Source organism: Eretmochelys imbricata, chromosome 7 (genome assembly GCF_965152235.1).
Source record: "Eretmochelys imbricata isolate rEreImb1 chromosome 7, rEreImb1.hap1, whole genome shotgun sequence".
Classification (NCBI taxonomy): Eukaryota; Metazoa; Chordata; order Testudines; family Cheloniidae; genus Eretmochelys; species Eretmochelys imbricata.
In genome coordinates, this window is record NC_135578.1 from 14708104 (window position 1) to 14729511 (window position 21408).

The following is a 21408-nucleotide window of genomic DNA, read 5'->3' on the forward strand; positions in this document are numbered from 1 at the left end:
CCAGATCCCTAAACAGCCCCCTCAAGGATTGAACTCACAACCCTGGGTTTAGCAGGCCAATGCTCAAACCACTGAGCTATCCCTCCCCCCAGGTCACCTACTCCCCAAAAAGGCCACTGTACTTTAAAAAAAACAAAAACCAAACCACCTACCAGGAGTACTGTTTAGTAGGAAAGTATTTTATATGTTCTGTTCTCTAACAGTATAATGCACCAAGAATACTAAAATACTAACATGAATTTGTCAGCTTGAAAGTGTGATTCCACATGTTGTTTCAATTCAACAACAAAAAAAGCATCAGACTTAGATTTCTGCTTCTTTTTCTGGTATATTTAATGAGTACTTTCCCATCGCATATTTTTAGAAGTGCTGCCTTGACCCACAAATGCAGATCATATTGTAAAGTGATATTTTAATATTTACTGAAGATAAAGAATAGGATGAAAGTGAGCAATAAAAAATAAAAAAAGAATGGCACCCTTTAGTTTTTGATAGTCACTTCATGTGACTTAAATACAGTAATAAAAAGGTTTTAAAAGGTTCAACATAAATATACGTAGGTAACTGTTGTTTTTTAACTGTGGTTCAAAGGTCACACTAGGGAAGTTGAATACAGCACACTGGAGTTATTAACTATGTTGGAGTTACATCTATGTTGTACAAGCTGTAAATGCAGGCAACAGTTTCAAATATGAGAATGCCTCCCGAACCATGCAATAAAGCTGAACATATGTTGGAGACAATATTACAAGATCTGAAGCACTCCAATAAATTTAATCTTTAAAAAGTTAAACAATATCTTGTTTTTAAATAATTTTTCAACCCTACCTTGAGTTAGTTCTAAAAACCTAAAAAACAAGTTCCTTAAGATTTCACATTTTCTTGATTAATATTTTGCTGTGCGATAATGAACTTTCTAAATCACTTGTAGAATGTAATTGCCATAGTAAAATATTCTAGCAGCAGAATAAAACATCTGTATCTTTGCCACCTCCAGATATTCAATTTTCATAACAGATGTGGTTGCTACCTTTGTTAACTATGTACTGCCATCTTGTGTTCAAACAATAACTTTCTTGTTTCAAAACTGAAATGATCAGTGACAGAAGCAAAAAAATTAGATGGTTAGGGACAGCAGAGCAGTACTGGCCTTTGTAAATGGCAACACATTATTTAATCTTTTACTTAATGTTACTGTAAAGTAACAGAATGACTAGTTAATCAGATTGCTCAGTTAGCTGATATTCTAATGCCTCATTTTAAAAAGAATGTTGCTGTGCTGAACAATGAATGCAAACATTTATGTTGTTCCTTTTAAGTGGGTGGACAGGAAATCTCATCTCTAAATATAAATTTTTTAATGAAAATATTATTTGTATTTTGCTACCACGCACAGTCCTCAGTAGGGACTGTGCAGCACTCTGTACAAATATACAACAAAATACACTCTCTAACCCAGAGTGGTTATATTTTAAATAGAGACAAGCTCCAACAAGGTGTAGAACATAACTGGAGACGTAAGTGCTGGAACTAGCGATGTGGGGGTGCTACTGCTACACCCCCTGGCTTGAAGTGGTTTCCATTGTACACAGGGTTTACAGTTTGGTTCAATGGCTCTCAGCACCCCCACTATACAAATTGTTCCAGCATCCCTGATAGGAGGAGAAATACATGGGTTACAGCAGGTGGAATACGGACGTTGCATATATTCTCAATTGAGTGTACAATTTAGAAGTGTCTAATTTTTTTTTTTTCAAATAAGCAGACAAGAGGTCTTAGCCAACCTAGCCAATATCATTATGCAGTTTACCATAGACATCATAATAGAGGACAGAGAACTTCCTTGCAAATTGATTAGGGAATAGTGTTTAATGCATAATGGACAGCATGGAAGAAGGTGAGAAGCGATTGTGGGAGAAATGACAAGCTGGTAAAAGGCTGACATGATTGGTGGAGTGAAGGAGATGGATCACAAAGCAGTGAGATAAGATAAGAAATGGATTAAGTTCTGGGAAAGCTAAACTGAACTGGGTAAGTAAAGGAACAGAAGTTAGTGTTTGATGCAATGGAGAAGGAGGCGCCAACGGAGTAATTTCACACTGAATGCCCAGAAATGAGACTCCGATGCAGAGGGGATGCAGGGTGGGTCGTGAAATAGAGTCTGCATCACATCTGTAAGATCCACAGTTACAACAAATACCTGTTTCTTCTTTGAGTAGATGCAGCTGTTCCAATTAGGTGACACAAGCAGAAGTGTCATGCCCCCAGCTGCAGCAGGCAGGGCTCAGAGTCTACCTAAACTCAGATCTCACTACCAAAGCTTGCATCTGCTGTGAAATATGAGGTTATGGGGTAATGGTTCATGAACGAATGTATCAATGATCACATAGCACCCTTGCATATGTCCAATATGGAAATGTCACTGAGGAACGCTATGGATATTGCTTGAATCCTCATAGAATGAGCTCCCACCCACTGAGGAGACGTATGCCATCTTGATGCAGGATGTTATCCATTTGGAGATAGTCTACGAAGATACTGCTTGAACCCTCATGTGGTCTGCATATGACACAAATTAATGATGCAAAGCAGGAAATGGTTTAGTCCTGTCCAGATAAAAGGCTAAACATTGCCTGACATCTAAGGTATGGAGACACTGCTCCTCTGGAGCTGAATGCAGTTTAGGAAAAAAACCCCAAAAAACAACAAAAACAAAAAAACAGGTAAATATACTGACTAGCTCAAATGAAACTGAGAAACCACTTTAGACAAAAGAATTGGGTGTGGTCATAAAGTCACCTTGTCTTTGGAGAATTGTGCATAAAAAGGATCTTCCATTGGAGCCTGCAACTTACACAGTCTTCTTTGTGGATTTTATTGCTACCAGAAAAGTCATTTTCTGACACAAGAGTGGAAAGGGACAAGATGCTAGGGGCTCGAAAGAAGGACCCATCAGACCTGTTAGGACTGTGTTTAGGTCCCACAGGGGAACACGCTCTTAGATGAGAGGATGTAGACAAAGGATCCCTTTTAAGAATCTTGTTCCCATGGCATTGGAGAGGACTGATCTTCCCTGAACAGGGAGATGAAATGCCAATATCACTGCCTAATGCACTTTCAGCCAGGCACCTCCATCCCGATTGCAAGATGGGCACCAATCCCAGTACCCATAATGCTCCACCAACTGCCCTTGATGCAGGTCAGACGCTGGAGAGAGGGAGGATGATGACCCCGACTCAGATGCAGAGGAGCCTGCAGATCCCAGAGATAAGGATGAACGGAGACCAGAGGCAGTGAGTACCCTGTCTGACTCATCCGTCACCCAGAACGAAGCGATGCTGCCAACGGAAGTGGTACTATTAGTATCAAGCATACTGGTGTCGGTCCCGAAGTGAACAGTGGTACGACAGTGTCTGACAGTACCAACATGGAGGGTGGTGAAAGTCACCATGGTAGCATTTGTGGTGCCAACTTAAGCGGTACCAAGGCCCCCTGTACCGATACCTGTACTGGCCCTGCTTCCACAACCTGTGGAAGGGGAACACTGGGGTGCGGTGCTAACAGCGGCTCATTCAATCTCCAGGGCTATTGTTGACACGGCCCTGACAGAGTCCTGGACCAAAAGGCAGAGGAGGTATGTACCTGCCAGATTCACCACCGAGGTGGAACAGTTGATACTAGCATCTCCCTCATCAGCACTGGACTCAATGGACACCTGGAGGCCAGAACCAGAGTCAACTGGTATTGATCACTGAGCAGTGGAGATATGTCTGCAGGTTTTGCATCTGTTGTTCTGGCAGGGTCTGATGCCGCTTTGAGTTACTGTGTCCTGCTCTGTGGGGAGCTTGCTTCTGTTGATGAGCTTAGAGAAGCTGAGGATTGTTTGAAGGCCAGAAATGGAAGTTCAGGAATGATTCCTTTCAGGATGGGGTTCCCATCAAGTATGGGTTGTAACTGTTTGATGATACCCTGTATGGTATGGGTTCCAGTGTCTGGTGGTAGGTGACACCTAGGGGTGTGCGGTCAGAGAGGGTTTTATTTCTGTATTCAAGCAGGTTCTCTCAGGGTATTTGGGTGGGCCGTTCTACGATGCAATCTACTTCTCTGGTGGAGTGTCCTTTGGTGAGGGCGGTTTTAGTGTGTTAAGGTGCATGTCCCGGACTTTCTCCTCTGAGCATAATCTGTGGTATCTGAATGCCTGGCTGTAGATAACAGATTTCCTGGTGTGTTTGGGGTGGATCTATGATGGTAGGTGTGGTGATCCATGGGTTTCTTGTATCTGGTTGTTTATAGGGTTCCATTGTTAAAGCTGACTGTGGTGTCCAGGAAGTTGATGCTAGTGTGGGAGTGTTCCAGAGAGAATTTAATGGACAGTAGTGGTTGTTAAAGTTGTGGTGGAAATCTATGCGGGAGTTTAAGCCATGTGTCCCTAACTTAAAGCGCAGCTATTGTTTAAAAAAAGATCACTATAAATATAGCACCTTCTTACTCAACCAATCTGAGCCCTGTGAACATGCCAAATAATATGGGCTTACTTTAATGCTAAAAACAACTTTTTACTACTTTTCACTCATGTTGGCTGTGTTGGCTCTGCACTGCTATCGGAGTGAAACAAAACCGATCAGTAAATTCTGAATGGAGAGTGTTTGTTTTTGATAAAGGTATATTAGCCAACGTGCCAGAGATGTGATTTTGCAGAGTTACTGGCCAGAAAAACAACCCCACCATTTCAAAAATCATATGTCTGAGAATTTTAAATTCTCAATTAGAACCGTTAGCACAAAATTTTAAAAACATTTAAAATGCAAATGAGAAAAAACAAAAATTATAACAAAAAGTATGTAGATACATAAGAAACAACATTAAATCAACATTAAGGTTGCAAAGTCAAGCACTCAAAAGTTAGGAAATGCCAGAATGAAGGTTGCCTATGCAATTTTAATTTTTCTTGTGAGTATGTGATACAGTCTTTAATTACATGATCACATACAGTGGAGTAGCATCTTAAGTGGGGGTTAGGTTCTAAAGTCAGTGTGCAAGGCGAAAATCACGTATAGTCAAAATTACCCTTGAAAATCTCTTAAATCGCCCATAAAGTACAGTATACTGTATATGGTTTTGTGTATACAACCTGTACAGTAATATGTATAAATGTATAATGTATACAGTAATGTACCGTGTATAATAAAGAGTACATATGCAAAATGTAATTTTACAATACTGTATTTTTAATTACAAGGGGTAATTACAGGGGGGTTGTCAGGGCTTGATGTCGATCCAGGAGACGGAGGTGACGGAGAGCTTGGGTGATGGAGAGCAAGTTGTAGACGAAATGGTTGGCTCTGGTTCAGCTCGAGAAGTTGATTGCGTAGGCTCATCTGCTGCTGGTTGTTTTTCCTTGAAAAACATGGTGATCGGCAACTGTTGCTGTTGTCTCTTGAGCTGCTCAAACATTTCTTGATACCGTCTCAAATTGTCCGTAATACGATGTGTGATTTTGAGGCTTCGTTCCATAGAGGGATCGTATTCAGAAATTAAATCATTTAAATGTTTCGCTGCTTGGCACACTTCAGCAAATTTTTGAAGATTCCAACTTGCTGGCTCTTCCTGTTCATTATCATCATCTTCTGTAGATGATTTTATCAGTTCCTCTAACTCTTCATTAGTCAATATTTCTCTATGGCTCTCAATTAATTCTTCAATTTCTTCCTCAAGGATGTCGACGAAGCAATCACCACCAACTTGCCTGGCCACCTGAACAATGCATTTCACTTCTTTGTGTCAATGGTTGGGAAACCCTTAAAATCATTCACACATTCTTTCCATAGGTTTCGCCAACATGCATTGACTGTTTCAGGCTTGATTGCATCCATTGCCTGTTTAATAAAAGTGATGCAATTGGCAATGTTGAAGGACGTCCAACACTCTCACATTAAGATTGTGATCAGCATCCATTGCGCTACGTATCCATGAGAACGTAAGCCTCATGTATGTGGCCTTGAAATGGCGAATCATGCCTCGGTCGAGAGGTTGGAGGATGGAGGTAGTATTGGGCAGGAGAAGGACTACTTCAACATCATTATGCGCAAACCGGAGTGCTGCAGGGTGGCCAGGAGCACTGTTTATGATCAACAACACTTTAAAGTCAAGTCCTTTCTCTTCGAGGTACCGCTTGACCTCTGGAATGAAATACTTGTGGAACCAATCCAGAAATAATGCTGCTGTCACCCAAGCCTTTTTATTTGATTGCCAGAACACAGGCAGGAGATTTTTGTTCTTGCCTTGTAGGGCACGGGGATTTGCAGCCCTGAAGAGCAAGCCTGGCTTTATTAAATGCCCAGCTGCAGTGCCACAAAACAACACAGTCACGCGGCGTTTAGCTGCTTTGAAGCCAGGGGCTTGTCTTTCTGATTTCGAAATGTAAGTGCGGTTGGGCATTTTTTTCCAGAAGAGCCCAGTCTCGTCAGTATTAAAAACTTGTTCCAGAAGATAGCCCTTTTCTTCTATGATTTTCTTTAATTGTGTGGGGTAGGCTTTTGCTGCCTCTTCATTGGCAGATGCAGCTTCACCAGTAACCTGCACATTTTTGAGGTTGAAGCGGTTCCTAAAACTGTTAAGCCAACCTTGGCTGGCTTTTAATTCCTTCTCATCAGAAGGCTGTCCCTCTTCTGCGGGAAGTTTGAACAGCGCATAGGGGCTAAGAGCCTTTTCTCACAACGTGTTGCCATCGATAGGCACACGTTTACGGTTCATGTCCTCCAGCCATAAGTTTAATGCCTTTTCAGTCTTCACTGAAGTCTTATCACGTACCTGGCTTGTCACCTTAGCAGTTATTGGAACACTTTTTGCCATGGCTTGACAAATTCTCTCTCTCGAATCTTGATGGCACAGATGCTAGATTCGTTGCAGCCATATTTACACACCACATCGGAGACCGACATACTGTCTCTCAATAAGTCCAACACAGCCAGTTTTTCCTCCAGTGTTGGAGCAGATCACTGTTTCTTCAGTTGAGCACCAGATGAAGTAGTTGGCTTGCATTTAGAGGCCATGTTGTACGAAAAATATAGAGAGTATCTTTAAACATGAGAATCACACTCAGTGCGGCAAGATGCTCACACTACAAGAGGCACGCAGGAACTGAGACTGACTGAGGGAACAGCAGATTCACGTCTCCCATCTCACGCTCACTCCGGGGCATACGCTCATTGAGTGGAATGGTGGGCGGAACTGCCCGCACTATTTACAGGTATCTTGTTATTTTTCTTTTTTTTTTGCCGCGTGCGTATAGTTGAGTTAGCGTAAGTTAAATGCACGTATGATGTGACTCACCTGTAGTACTTTTTCCACAGGACCTCTGCCTAATTCAGTGCACAGGATGGATGTGCTCACTTATTGAGCAGCTATTCAACATTTTATTTTCTCCTCACTGTTCAACGAGTAGCCCCAGACCTTATTTATTGCACACTAATTCCTCCCTGCTCTGAAGACAGAATTAAACTTCCTCATTGGCTTTTCTATGGTGTTCATCATTATAGTGTCTAAGTGCTTCATAAACATTAATGAATCTATTTCCTCAATACCTGTGTGAGATGAAGGCATATCATCATCAACATTTTACAGATAGAGAAACTGAGACACAGAGATTAAGGTCAACAGTATCCACTAATTTTTGGGTACCCCATTTGAGATGCCTCGGACCTGATTTTTTTTTTTCCTGAGTATTTACCATTACATAGCACTTCATATGTTCAAAGCATGAGCCCCCATTAACATCAGTTGTAGCTAAGAGTCCTTAGCACCTTCTTCAAATCAGACCCCAGAAACTTAGTCAGGAGGACAATGAGGAACTCACAATTAGTAACCAAGTTTGGTTTAAGTGACTTGAGTAACATCACACAAACTCCGTCAGAGGCAGGGATAGAAACCAATTCTCCAGGGCAACACTCAGCTGACTTAATCATGATATCATTCTTTTTCTTCCTGAAATCCCCTGCCTCATTCACTATAAACCTTCAAACATCTGCAACAAAGCAGAGGTGCTACAGGCAATAGTCTCCTTCACTATACAACCCTGATTCACCTCAACGCAGGCCCATTCTCTGCATTGAAAAAGGCAGGGGTCCTCTGGAAGAAATAGTCTATAATGACATTATCACATACTATTTTATAACTTATGTGCACAATGGAGATATGTGCAGAGATGGAATTTAGCTGCTACAATCTAAGAAATTGCTACTGAACAAGTGAGAACTGCGATTTTGCAAGGGCTCATAACTTGACCAAATCTGTTTTCATGGGGATGACAAAAAGCACATTCCTGACACAAAGGCCATGCCCTTGGCCAAATTTCAAGTCCTTGTTCCAAAGCAGCGGTGGGTAAATCTTTTAAAAGAAGAAGTTGCCAAAAAATGTTAACACAGCAAATCAATATAATTTTCCTTAGCCTCATTTCAGAAAATGGATGAATCATTTTGTGGTAAACATTTTGTAAAGTTCTAGTCTACTGAAAACAGGGTCTTATAACAGGCAGCGTCAGGCAACCTTAAAAATAAAGCCTGATCCATAATGACTGATCACTTCAGTGACCCTTAGAGGCATGATTCCCCAGCACTACAGTTAAAAGTGTTGCATTGGGTAGAGCAAATTTTCTTCAGAGGGAAAATTTCTTCAGAGTCATATTTTACCAACCAATTATAAAAAGTGCTGGAAGTCACTAATTTTGCTGAACACAGACATGCATATATTATCTACTTTCTTACCCATCTGACTGAGTTCTTATTTCAAGCACCTTGAACCTCTGTCTTCCTACTGCTTTCACTTTGACTGTTTCAATTCCAAACTCCTGTTCTTCTCGGTAGGCATATATTTCAGCTGTTGTTCCAAAATGTGCTTCCCTTTCACGTATATTGCTAAAAAAGAGCATAAGATACACATTACCTACCATACAGGTTACAGTGTTCACTCAACTTAACCCTCACACTTCCATTTTTCACTCATTCATCACTTTCTGAAAAAGTCTCCTTTACGGCTGAAATTATCCATGCTTTGTCTTAACCTAAAGTTGTTTTGTTTGGTCTTAACTTTGAGGAGGAAAATATCTTCAACTATCTGAATTATTACAAAGGGGAAGCAATATTTGTTTTCATTTGAAAAAATAAAGTCTGTTTTTGTTAACTGTGTGTTTACCAATGATTCAAAAATTACTTAGCAAAAACTCCTTCAGACTCAGCACACAGCTGATCTGTGAGAATGATTCCTCCATGACATAATGGTAAGAAAACAAACAATTTTGTCTTTAAATTTTTGCTAATGAACATACTAACAAATTCTTAAGACTGTATGGTTCTGAAAATAGCTTCTCTTGCCCCCAGTATGATCTAGTAACATCTCTAGTGGATTGGGGGGAAAACCTGCACATTCTTAACCAGTCTGGGCAATCTCTAGGCAGGGATATCACACGGTGGAAGAGAAAGAAGGACTTGATTCTGAAGTGAGGAACCTTGGTTAACACTCCCAAGATCTGACCACGATGGCTGGAGTTGGAGAAGACCTTTAGATATTGAGGGGCTGCAGTGGCTTCTCCCCACATCAGCTACTGCACAGAAAGCAAACCATACTTCTACTCCTTTCTACTCCCTTGTGGAACATCTCTTTGGCCGGTGCAGGTGGGGGTAAAAGAGGGAAGGAAGGAGGAGTGATTGCAATTTGACTGTTTTAACTAGGTCTCATGGGGACTCCCTCAGCTCTCAAATGGAGGTGGGGCAAATGGCAAGGAGAGCATGTCTTCAGAGTACACCCTATGACAGGGGAAGGGGGAAACAAGGGAGAAACTGATGAGGAGCCAGTTAGGAGTGAGGGGGAAAAAAGGACAAGGGACAGCTAAAAACCAAAGCAGTGAGAAAAGCCTGACATCTTGGCAGTCACAGTAAGCTTCTTTCTCTCTTTTACACACCCACACCCACCCACCTATACAGTAGCTCCAATATCTCCTCATTTGTCGTAGCTCTATTTGAATCATGTGTCTAAGTATGTTACATATAAGTTATGCAGTACTTAATTTGGGGAAAAGAGAATCAGAAATACATTCTTTTGATTACACAGGCAAAACACACTTTTAAATAAAGAAAGTTCTAGAAAATAAGAAGCTAACCTCTGGTTTGTGTCCTTACGTTCCAGACCCTGAGACTTTTTATTTTAAGCAAAGAGGGCACTGCATTCAAACATCTAATGAAATCAATAAAACAGTCACATAAAAAAACCCCAAAATGTATTTCGCCCCCTATTTCAAAGGGGATTATGTTTGTGATGATGTCATGAAACAAATCAATTAAATCTTTACATAATTAGGCAAACTTGGTTTTCTAACACACAACTCTATAAGCCATTAAAGCATGTAATATATTGCAGAAGTGTTTCAGCCATCTGTTTTTAATATTCTGCCCAAAGAAATCAGTGATAAAACATAAGCTTCACAGTATCAGTAACTACTGAGTATTTTACCTGTATGCAAGAACAGCAAAGGTTCTGTCTTTCTGAATTAAATTCCGCACCATGCTAACCTCTTGAGGGCGAAAAAGCTGAAGAGGCAAGGTTTGTCCAGGAATCAACATCACCACCACATGGGGCAACACTGGAATCACTTGACAGCTGTCGTCATCATGCACCGTTCTCCCGTGAAACTCTTCCATATCAGAACCCAAATACTGTAAAGCAAAAAATAAATATTACAGCATATTACTTTTGAGAGCTATAAGAAGTTATGGTACTTAGTAGGTATAAAGCAAGACCAAATGTCTTGCCTGAGGAGTTGACAACATAATAGTATTTGCAAAGTTTCTAAAAATATTGAACAATGCAGGAATAAAGATTATGAAAAAACTGGTTCTAATGTACTAATACAGGGGGTCTTTGTGGACTGCATCTTAATATTAATAGGGCACCTTCCCTCACACTCACAATCATGTATACCCATCTTACATTTGAGATCATAGAACATTCCTGTGGCAACTATACCAATTGCTTAAATGGAAAAGTAATATTAGGAAAATATATAATGATTTACCAGGTAGAAATGAGCAAGAGAACCACTGCCAAATGATCAGTCAGTTCCTTGCAGCTCATCAGCAAGCACTCCATAAGGAGCTTCTGGCCTGCAAACTGCACTTAATTTACAAAAACGCCCATGGATGTAGTAACATGCTAAGACAAGTGGAAGGGATAGGAATAATATATGTAAACCATGTTAGCTGCTATGATTTTAAACTTCATGTAGCACCTAATGTAGACCTGGTTTAATACCTTTAAAGACTTCGCTGGTTTTCGTCAACCCCAGACTACTGACATCCACAATCAGTTAGTATGTTTTAAAGGTATTAAACACAGTCAGCACCAAGATGCTAAGTAACATTTAAAATCAGTTGGCTAACATGTTTCTTTTTTAAAAGCACCTTTTTCCTTAGTCTAGACAAGGCCTAAAGGGTAGTTAGGGACTATTCATGGTAGTAAAGCCCTACACTCAGTAATTAACATTTACATGATCAAGTACCTATAAAGGACAACAGTGCAGGAATCCTGTAACATTTTAACGCCAAAGGAATATTTTACAGGTTGTTCTGCTGGCCTTACAATAAACATAATTTTGCATTTTGCTATCTAGAGATGATGCCCATTCAAGTTTGTGAAAACTTGAGTTTGTACTGTGTTTGATTTTTTTTAAAATGCCTGGCCCTTTTTAGCATGTAAAAAAACTTTGAACTATACTTAAACTGAAAATTTTTCAATTAGTTCTGCGACTCTGATATACTTTTGCTGGATGTGTAAAGTCTGTTATTTTCAGACAGAACTGGCACACCAGAAGCTACAGCTGTGAACACTTACTCTTACTGGTTTGTCAAAATGCCTCAACCTTACTCTGGAAGACCCACTTATACGTGAGAAGGTGGTGGCTTCAAGTAGCCATTCGATTCTATGCTGAAAATAAGAGCGACAACTGCGGCCTTTCATAATTCTTAGGATATAATCCCTGATCCACTAAGTATATGATGGAGATCACCAACTGGAACTGCGCTAAATTAAATACCCACCATTTGTTTCTTCTAGAAGTTCAAGTTAGTCATATGTACCTCCGGCCTCTATTCCATTACTACCAGAACTAAAAGGAGGGATTTCTAGGACAATATTTGAAAGAATAATCTATGTAACCTGACAACACTAGGAATGCCACTGCATCTATATTCAGAGCCTTTATTTAAATCCAAGCCTGTACATTTACATACAACTGGATCAAAACCTCTTCACAAGGATGCTTAAGATCCTGTGGAAGGCACATAGAAAAACCACATACCATATGTGATGTTGGCAGACTGGTGTCAAAATTAATATTTGGCTTTTCAGCTTCTTTACTATCTTGATCTTCAACTTCCATTTCAAGGTCATCATCTTCCTCACTCTCTGCTAGCAAGCAGGAAACAGAACATCAAGAAGAAACATCATCCAACAAGTGTTAAGCTGCCTCGAAAACTCAAAGCATTAGGAAAAAGAGGATACATAGCATCCCTTGAATAATCCATCCGTAGGCAAATAGTCTTCATATTTATAAATTGGTGGAAAACAAATGTGTTTTACTTTTATGGGAAACTATTTTCCTGCTGTTGCACAGAATCACATTTTCACAGAAACAGTCAAGTGCTGGTAACATGTTTTCAAGGTGCCAAACAGAAAAAGGCACAGCAATTATTACGTGAACCAATATTATCATCAAAGATGTCCAACTATAATACAAAGTAGTACTTTACCTTAATTCCAAATTTTTACTCTCATTATGTAAGGAAATGAATTGAGGGGACCTACAAAATTAGGCTATTTTATTACATTTATAGTATTTTGAAATTTAGACAATTGCACAATAGAAGTTAGTAGTAGTATCTACACAAAATGAGTTAAAAGAAATATCAAGCACTACACCCATTTGAAGCCCTCAGACAATATTTCTGGCCAAGTTTTTTTTTGTTGTTAACCTCTCTCGTCATTGTGTGAAACACCCACACAAATCAGCAAGCAAAACTAAAGTTACTATGAAGGGAAGCAATTAACCTGATTCTTTAGAAATTGCTGTCAAATATAACAGTAAATAACATGTAAAACTGGAGGAAAGTAGTAATCTCTTGCATTACAGTAATTATAAGATGTTACTTCGAAAATATTTTCAGACAAAAGTGTGACTTTTAAGTTTGCAATGTCCTTTTTAATCCTTCACTTTCATAATTTATATGCAGTAAATACATCTCCTATATAAGAAAAGTATTTAGTGATTCGGTGCTCAGAATAGCTACTTCACTTACATAGAAAACGTGTTTAAAAATTTAAATATTTTTCTACTGTATTAAATGTAAGAGCCTACAGTGGAGAAAATCAAAGTAATAAATAACTGCCAACTAGTGATCACTCTAGGCATGACCACTTACTACATAATGGCTACTGTTAGTTTATATCCATATAGTGCAATGAGCTAATTACACAACACTTCTCTTTTAGTTGCATGACACTCAGACTTTTTCTTCAGAAGAAATGAAAATGACCTTTACATGATATAGTCATGCCTAGCTTTCATGCAAGCGTTCTAAAATAGATTTGCAGGATTCTAGCAATAAATGATGAGTAGTGAATCGATTGTAATGGTGCTGAAATACATCACTCAGATCTTGAAACACAACACTGTATAACACAAAGGACCTAATATAAGGGCTATGACAGATATTTCTTGCTCAGCTTTCTTCTTTATAATTGATATGTTCTTGAAAACAAACAAAGAAAACAAAACCAAGTAACAAATACAAACCACAAATATTGACAAAGATCAGCAACTGCATCTTATTTCGAAATCACAATAAGAGGTCAGACTTATAAAAGCAAGGTGTCTCAGGATGAACAATTCTATTCTCAGCAATGGAACTGTAGGCTACATAAACCTTCCCTGACCAAGGCTCTATTTGTTTTCAAAACTAGAGGTAAAGGGGCACAATTGGAAAGAAACCAACAGCCTTTCCAGGACTCTCATGATGCATAACACCCTGTATGTCTTTTAAGATGTGTGTCTGTAAATGATCTTAACACAAGGTAAACATTGAACAGATTGCAAAACACTGAACATGGCATTTCTCAAATTCTCCTCTTCACCCATCACAAGTGAATGCCACAGATGCAAGCTTTTCCAAGTGCTTGGTTGATAGTTTTCTATATGTTCCACTGGACAATTACTACTCCTGGGGGAAATCTGCGCTACTGCATGTGTGCATAATTAATGAACCACGCATACTTTTAATTTTTTATGCAGAAAAAAGCTTCTGCCGAAATTTTGCTGCAGTTCCACCTGTTGCTTACCACAGGGCACTGGGGCACAAGAACAGCAGCAGCTCCCAGCAGAAAATAACTTCCACAGTTCTGCCTTTTGCCCACCTGAGGTCGCTGTGGCGACAGATCACAGCAGCAGCTCCCAGCCAGCTAGAGAAGAGAAAGAGCCTGCCTTCTTTACAGCACCGGTCAGGCCAGGTCAGGAGACAGGGGCTATGGGGAGACTGACAACATGGGGTGCTGGGGAGGGATCAGACAGGGGCTTATAAGGGCTGGTGGGGGAGGACAGACTGCAGCAAGGGCTGAATGGGAGTGGAGGCGCAGGGCCACATGGTGACGGGAGGGGGTGCAGAGCTACATAGGTATAGAGGGTGGCTGAGTGGGGGCACAGAGACACATAGGGACAGGGAAAGGGTGCAGGGCCACATGGGGATGGGGAGTGGGTGTCTGAGTGGGGGTGGAGGGACACATGTGGACAGGGGATGTAAGGACATCTGGGGGTGCAGGAACACATGGGGCAAATGTGCCTGACTGAATGGGAGAGGCCAGGGGTCAACCAGGGTCTGCATGGGGGAAGCTCCCTACAATCCCGCCCCTCCACCCCCAAAATCCTGTTCCATACTTTTCCCACCCATACCCAAAAACCCTCCAAATTCACACCCAGGCTCTTTCCCAGCAATTAACTTCCCTCTCCCTCAGCTCCTCCATTACCCTTGATTCCACCAAGCCTTTGCACTGCTTCTGAGGGGTGCGGGAAATACAGTTCTGTATTGTAGTTTAAATTAATTATTACTCCGAGTTCTGTGTTAATATGCCTAGTAAGGAATCTATTGGTCAAAAAACATTTCCTGAATCTTTTTTTGTTGTCTGTATTGTTACAGACACACTCACTGGCAGGTATTTTGAAATAAATAACCAAAAATAATTGAAACTGGTCTGACTATATTGCATTATTTTGACAAATAAAATATGCATAATTTTAAAACATTTGTGCAAAATTTTCATTTTTTTTTGGTGCAGAATTCCTCCAAGAGTAAATTACATTTGAAAATGTTGTGCTAGATATATTTTACATAACTTTCCACATAGGAGGACATGATCTGATTTGTCTGTGTTATGAACCTTGCACATATCACATTTCTCCCTCTCATATGAATATTTTAACATGCTGGCTCAATTCTAGGTGCAGAATGCATACTAATAGGAAATGACCAGGTCTGACAACCCCCTAATCTCATTTCCTATATTGTTTTAACTATATTTTGGAGCTCTAAACACTTTGAACAATAACTGGGAAGATGTCTAACACATTTAATTTCTACTTAGAGTTGTCTCCCACTGTCTCCAGGGAGAAGTCTTGTATATATTATAAAATCAATTGTATTCAAGTCAGCAATAGGCCCACCTTTTTTAAAACTTCATACCCAAAAGATTTTTGCTAGTTGATGCCTTCCATCTAAAGATGATATTCTGGTTTAAATGAACTCTCATTCAGTTATATCACTAAGTAATGGGTTTTTGTGGTTTTTTTTTTTAATTATAAAAGAGGCAGGGAGAAAAGGAGGAGATGCTTTGTTTGTTTGAAACAGAGACTAGAAAGCAACATTTGTAGATTAAAAATCAGTTGTGCCCTGCAAAGTTTTGCATAGCATTGCCAAAATACATATAAACTGCAGTGTGCTGGCCGAACGAGCCTGGAAGCCTGTGAGGAATGATGACTCATTTTACTGCAGTAGCACAATGTGAACATTGAAAGAGCATCAGTGTCTTTATTTTTCTACAAAATTTTATCACAAAAAAATGAGAGGGAAGGCAGAAAGAGCACATCTTGCCTTCTCTGACCTAAAAGAAACTATTTAATTTTTCAGTTGAAAGTAAAATGTGACCTTGGCATAGTTTTAATACACTAAAAGCCAGGGCAAGCACCCAAGATAACATTCAAACCATATGAGAGACCTTACAGTTACTTGGTAGAAGGCAGATCACCAGCCTAGGTACTCAAACGTATCTCATCAATCACAAATATTAATGAATTTACTCTCAATGCCTTTCTGAGGTAAGAAAGTACCTCATTTTTTAGCTGGGAAAAGGAGGTACAGGGAAAAGATTAAGGCAGGCATTTTCAAAGGAGTCTAAGGGAGTAAGACACCCCACTCACTGAATTTAAATGACAATTAAGCACCTAATTCTCTGGGCTTATCCACAATAGGAAATTTACTATTATAACTATATCAGTCTGGCTCCCCATGTGGAATGCCTTTCTCTAGATTAATTTATACCACTTCCAAATCAACATAAACTAACATGGTGAAAGGTTTCAGAGTAGCAGCCATGTTAGTCTGTATCCACAAAAAGAAAGGGAGTACTTGTGGCACCTTAGAGACTAACCAATTTATTTGAGCATAAGCTCGTGAGCTACAGCTCACTTCATTGGATGAATGCAGTGGGGAGATTTATATACGCAGAGAACATGAACCAATGGGTGTTACCGTACACACTGTAACACGAGTGATCAGGTAAGGTCCAGCAGGAGAACGGGGGGGGGGGGGGGGGGAGAGGGAGAAGACACACCTTTTGTAGTGATAATCAAGGTGGGCCATTTCCAGCAGTTGACAAGAACGTTGACTAAAACGTCTCCAACGCATCATCATGGATCTACAACCGATCCTGAAGGACGACCCATCACTTTCACAGATCTTGGGAGACAGGTCAGTCCTTACTTACAGACAGCCCCACAACTTGAAGCAAGTACTCACCAGCAACCACATAACAGAACCCCTAACCCAGGAACCTATCCTTGCAACAAAGCCCGTTGCCAACTGTGTCCACACATCTATTCAGGGGACACCATCATAGGGCCTAATCACATCAGCCACGCTATCAGAGGCTCGTTCACCTGCACATCTACCAATGTGATATATGCCAACACGTGCCAGCAATGCCCCTCTGCCATGTACAGTGGTCAAACTGGATAGTCTCTATGTAAAAGAATGGACACAAATCAGATGTCAAGAATTATAACATTCAAAAACCAGTTGGAGAACACTTCAATCTCTTCGGTCACTCGATTACAGACCTAAAAGTTGCAATTCTTCAACAAAAAAACTTCAAAAACAGACTCCAGTGAGAGACAGCTGAATTGGAATTAATTTGCAAACTGGAAATTTGCAAATTTAACTTAGGCTTGAATAGAGACTGGGAGTGGATGGGTCATTACACAAAGTAAAACTATTTCCACATGTTTACTGTGCCCCCCACCCCTCCACTGCTCCTCAGATGTTCTTGTCAACTGCTGGAACTGGCCCACCTTGATTATCACTACAAAAGGTCCCCCCCCCCACTCTCCTGCTGGTAATAGCTCACCTTAAGTGATCACTTTCGTTACAGTGTGTATGGTAACACCCATTGTTTCATGTTCTCGGTGTATATAAATCTCCCCACTGTATTTTCCACTGAATGCATCCGATGAAGTGAGCTGTAGCTCACGAAAGCTTATGCTCAAATAAATTTGTTAGTCTCTGAGGTGCCACAAGTACTCCTTTTCTTTTAACATGGTGAAAGGCATTCATTCCAAAATGTGTGTCCTCACATGGTGCCACAAGTACTCCTTTTCTTCTCACATGGGGAGTTATAGCAGTATAATTATAGTGGTTTCCTTATGTTCGCAAATTACCCTATGTAGACAAGCCCTTAGGCTGCTTTAAAATTCCTATCTTGAGTGGTCAAGGTCACACAGGAAGTCTGTAGCAGGAGGAGGAATTGACTCTCCAGTTTTGGGCCCCACACTACAAGAAGGATGTGGAAAAATTGGAAAGAGTCCAGCAGAGGGCAAGAAAAATGATTAGGGGACTGGAACACATGACTTATGAGGAGAGGCTGAGGGAACTGGGGATGTTTAGTCTACGGAAGAGAAGAATGAGGGGGGATTTGATAGCTGCTTTCAACTACCTGAAAGGTGGTTCCAAAGAGGATGGCTATAGATTGTTCTCAGTGGTAGCAGATGACAGAACAAGGAGTAATGGTCTCAAGTTGCAGTGGGGGAGATTTAGGTTGATATTAGGAAAAACTTTTTCACTAGGATAGTGGTGAAACACTGGAATGCGTTACTTAGGGAGGTGCTGGAATCTCCTTCCTTAGAAGTTTTTAAAGTCAGGCTTGACAAAGCCCTGGCTGGGATGATTTAATTGGGGATCGGTCCTGCTTTGAGCAGGGGGTTGGACTTGATGACCTCCTGAGGTCCCTTCCAACCCTGATATTCTATGATTCTATGATGACTCTAGATCTCTTGAGTTCAGTGCTTTAACCACAGACCATCCCAGCTTCCCTGCTTATTAGTGGGATTTACAGTGTTCAAACTGAAAGTTTCTTCTTGGACTTCAAACTAATACAGTAACTCTTGAGCTATTGATAAAGGTACTTGCAGTTCTCCTTGAATCAGTGCTCAGCACCTCTGTAAATCATACCTATGATTTACATAAATCATACATTGAATATCCGATTCTCCTTTTACGTGGGTATGGACTTGATCTAAAAGATAAAGTTTCCATTCCTAACTTCTAACACACATTCAATATTTAATTATTTTGCCCTTCTGTGATGCCTGGCTGATGTTTAACTTCTGCACAGTCCCTGCTGTAAGCAAGCAGCAAGCCAATACTAAACAAGTACATGACATATGAAGGCTTAAAGATTGCAGCTTCATTTGTAAAACATTGTTTCCTCTGCATATCTTACTCCCTGCTTAAATACTGATTGCAACTACATGAGCAGCAATTAAAAAAAAAAGAAAAAAATCAGAGAACGCCTCCCATTTCTGTCTAAGCTTCCCCAATACACACAAACAGAAGTGAAAACAGTAGTAGATGCTGCCACTGCTCCTTCTTCTGCTCAAGAGCAGCCCTCTGCTGGGGCTATTCTCCTGGAGCCAGATTCAGAGCACCGCTGAAAGCAGGAGGGATGGCAGTACATAAGCATTCATAAACACCACATCCTAACACAGCCTGTCTTCCTTCCCTGCCTCCATACCTCACCCTCCACCAAAGAACCTGTTCTCTCCCACTTTCCCCTAATCTGATCATGCCTGGTCCCCCACTGAAAAACACCTCTTTTAATATCATGTCCCTCTATTAATTATTAAAAAGAAAAGGAGTACTTGTCGCACCTTAGAGACTAACAAATTTATTTGAGTGATGAAGTGAGCTGTAGCTCACGAAAGCCTATGCTCAAATAAATTTGTTAGTCTCTAAGGTGCCACAAGTACTCCTTTTCTTTTTGCGAATACATACTAACACGGCTGCTACTCTGAAACCTGTCATTAATTATTATTATTATTTGTATACTATCCTGAACCCAATACACCGCAATCCCTCCTCCACTGCCTAAGTCCTCAGGTTCCCTTCCTAGTTCTCCCTCCTCTGCTCCCGGAGTCCAAGACCCTTCCCTAGATCTCTCACTTGCTTCCCCACCATACCAGTGCCGTAGTATTCCACTACCTAGCCCCTCTCCCTATTCCACAATGTTGTCCCAGGCTTCTGGACCTTGGTGGCATTTCCAGAGGCCCAAAACAAACGGTACCCCCCTTTATTCTTCCCCTCCCTGCGCCAGTCTCCTGCCCCCTGCTCCTCATTGCAGTTCCATACCCCGCCATGCCACAGACTCCTGCCCCCTCACCATATCCCTCTTTCCCCCTGTGCCACAGGCTCCTGACACCCCCCCACAAGCCCCTGCCCCCCATTGCAGCCCCCTGCTCCCTCATGCCACAGACCCCTACCCCCCACCACAGCCTCATGCCACAGTTCCCTGCCCCGCATCCCACGGGACCCTGCCCTCCCTCAATCCCACGGGATCCTGCCCCCCCGCCGCAGCCCCTCGCGCCCCCCATCCCACGGGGCCCTGCCCTCCCCCGGAGCCCCTCGCTCCCCCAATCCCACGGGGCCCCGGCCCCCCATCCCACGGGGCCCCGGCCCCCCCGCAGCCCCTCGCGCCCCCCCATCCCACGGGGCCCCGGCCCCCCCCGCAGCCCCTCGCGCCCCCCCCATCCCACGGGGCCCCGGCCCCCCCGCAGCCCCTCGCGCCCCCCCATCCCACGGGGCCCCGGCCCCCCCGCAGCCCCTCGCGCCCCCCCCATCCCACGGGGCCCCGGCCCCCCCGCAGCCCCTCGCGCCCCCCCCATCCCACGGGGCCCCGGCCCCCCCGCAGCCCCTCGCGCCCCCCCATCCCACGGGGCCCTGCCCCTTGCCCCCCCCTCCAGCCGAGCTCCTCTTCTCCACCCCCCTCGCCCAGCCCGCCCCTCGCTCTCCCCCCGCGCAGGGAGCCGGCCCGGGGCGGCGGCGGCAGCGGCCACTACCGGGTAGGAGCTGCAGGTGATTCCCCATGTTGTTGTCGGGCTCTCCACCTCCTTCCTCGGCGGCCATCGCTGTTTACCCGCAGAGGAGCCTGGGACGCCGCCGGGGAATCTCTCCGACCCGCCGCCGCGCCACAGCGACCCCTAGCGCCCAGCGGGGCGGGAGCCGCCGGCCGGGCCGCCCGGCGCCGGGGCCCTTCCTGCGCTGCCGGCGGCGGCGGGGTTAAAACGGGTCCGGCGCCAGGGTCCCGCTCAGAGCGCCTGGCCGCCCGGGCCCCTTCCCGGCAGCCGGGCCGGGGAGGTCCATGCCGCCTGCCCGGGCGCGCTGCAGGCAGCAAACAGCAGCAGCCCCGCGCAGGGGGAAGCTGCTCTCTCCCGCCAGGGCTGCAGGTTCCCGGGGACCCCCCCCACGCCGCCCCCCAGCAGCCTGGACTTGGGAAGAGAGACGGACGGAGCTTTTGGCATCAGCTGGTTCCTAGAGCTTCCACGACGGAGATTCTCTGCTCTGTGCTGAGGGGTTATTTGCTTCAACCGCAGCCAGCCCTTCCCCTCGGTCTCGTTATCGTGGTTTCACTCCATCTGCTGCCTTCCCTCGCCCCCTTACTCCCCCCCCCCTTCAGTGTCCCTCTTCCTTGCTTTGGCTTTCCACTGAGCTAATCCACTCTTTGCAAAAGCACCATCCACCACCAAAATCCACCCGCCCCATGGGGAGA

General features: G+C 42.8%; 1 protein-coding gene across 5 annotated transcripts in view; it reads right to left on the reverse strand.

The window, feature by feature from the left end:
• CRBN (cereblon) overlaps positions 1-20791 on the reverse strand; it is a 47141-nt gene extending 26350 nt beyond the window's left edge. Inside the window, exons 1-4 of one of the 5 annotated variants that reach the window (XM_077821237.1) lie at positions 20699-20791; positions 12347-12453; positions 10504-10706; positions 8763-8912 (exon numbers count right to left, since the gene is read on the reverse strand). In XM_077821237.1, the coding sequence (XP_077677363.1) occupies positions 8763-8912; positions 10504-10706; positions 12347-12453; positions 20699-20765 (527 nt within the window). In that variant the 5' untranslated portion in view covers positions 20766-20791. Of the gene's footprint in view, positions 1-8762; positions 8913-10503; positions 10707-12346; positions 12457-14382; positions 15940-20698 lie in introns of those variants that run through there. The other 4 variants (XM_077821236.1, XM_077821242.1, XM_077821241.1 and 1 more) reach the window with 4 other exon arrangements.
• Between the last annotated feature and the right edge of the window lie 617 nt (positions 20792-21408).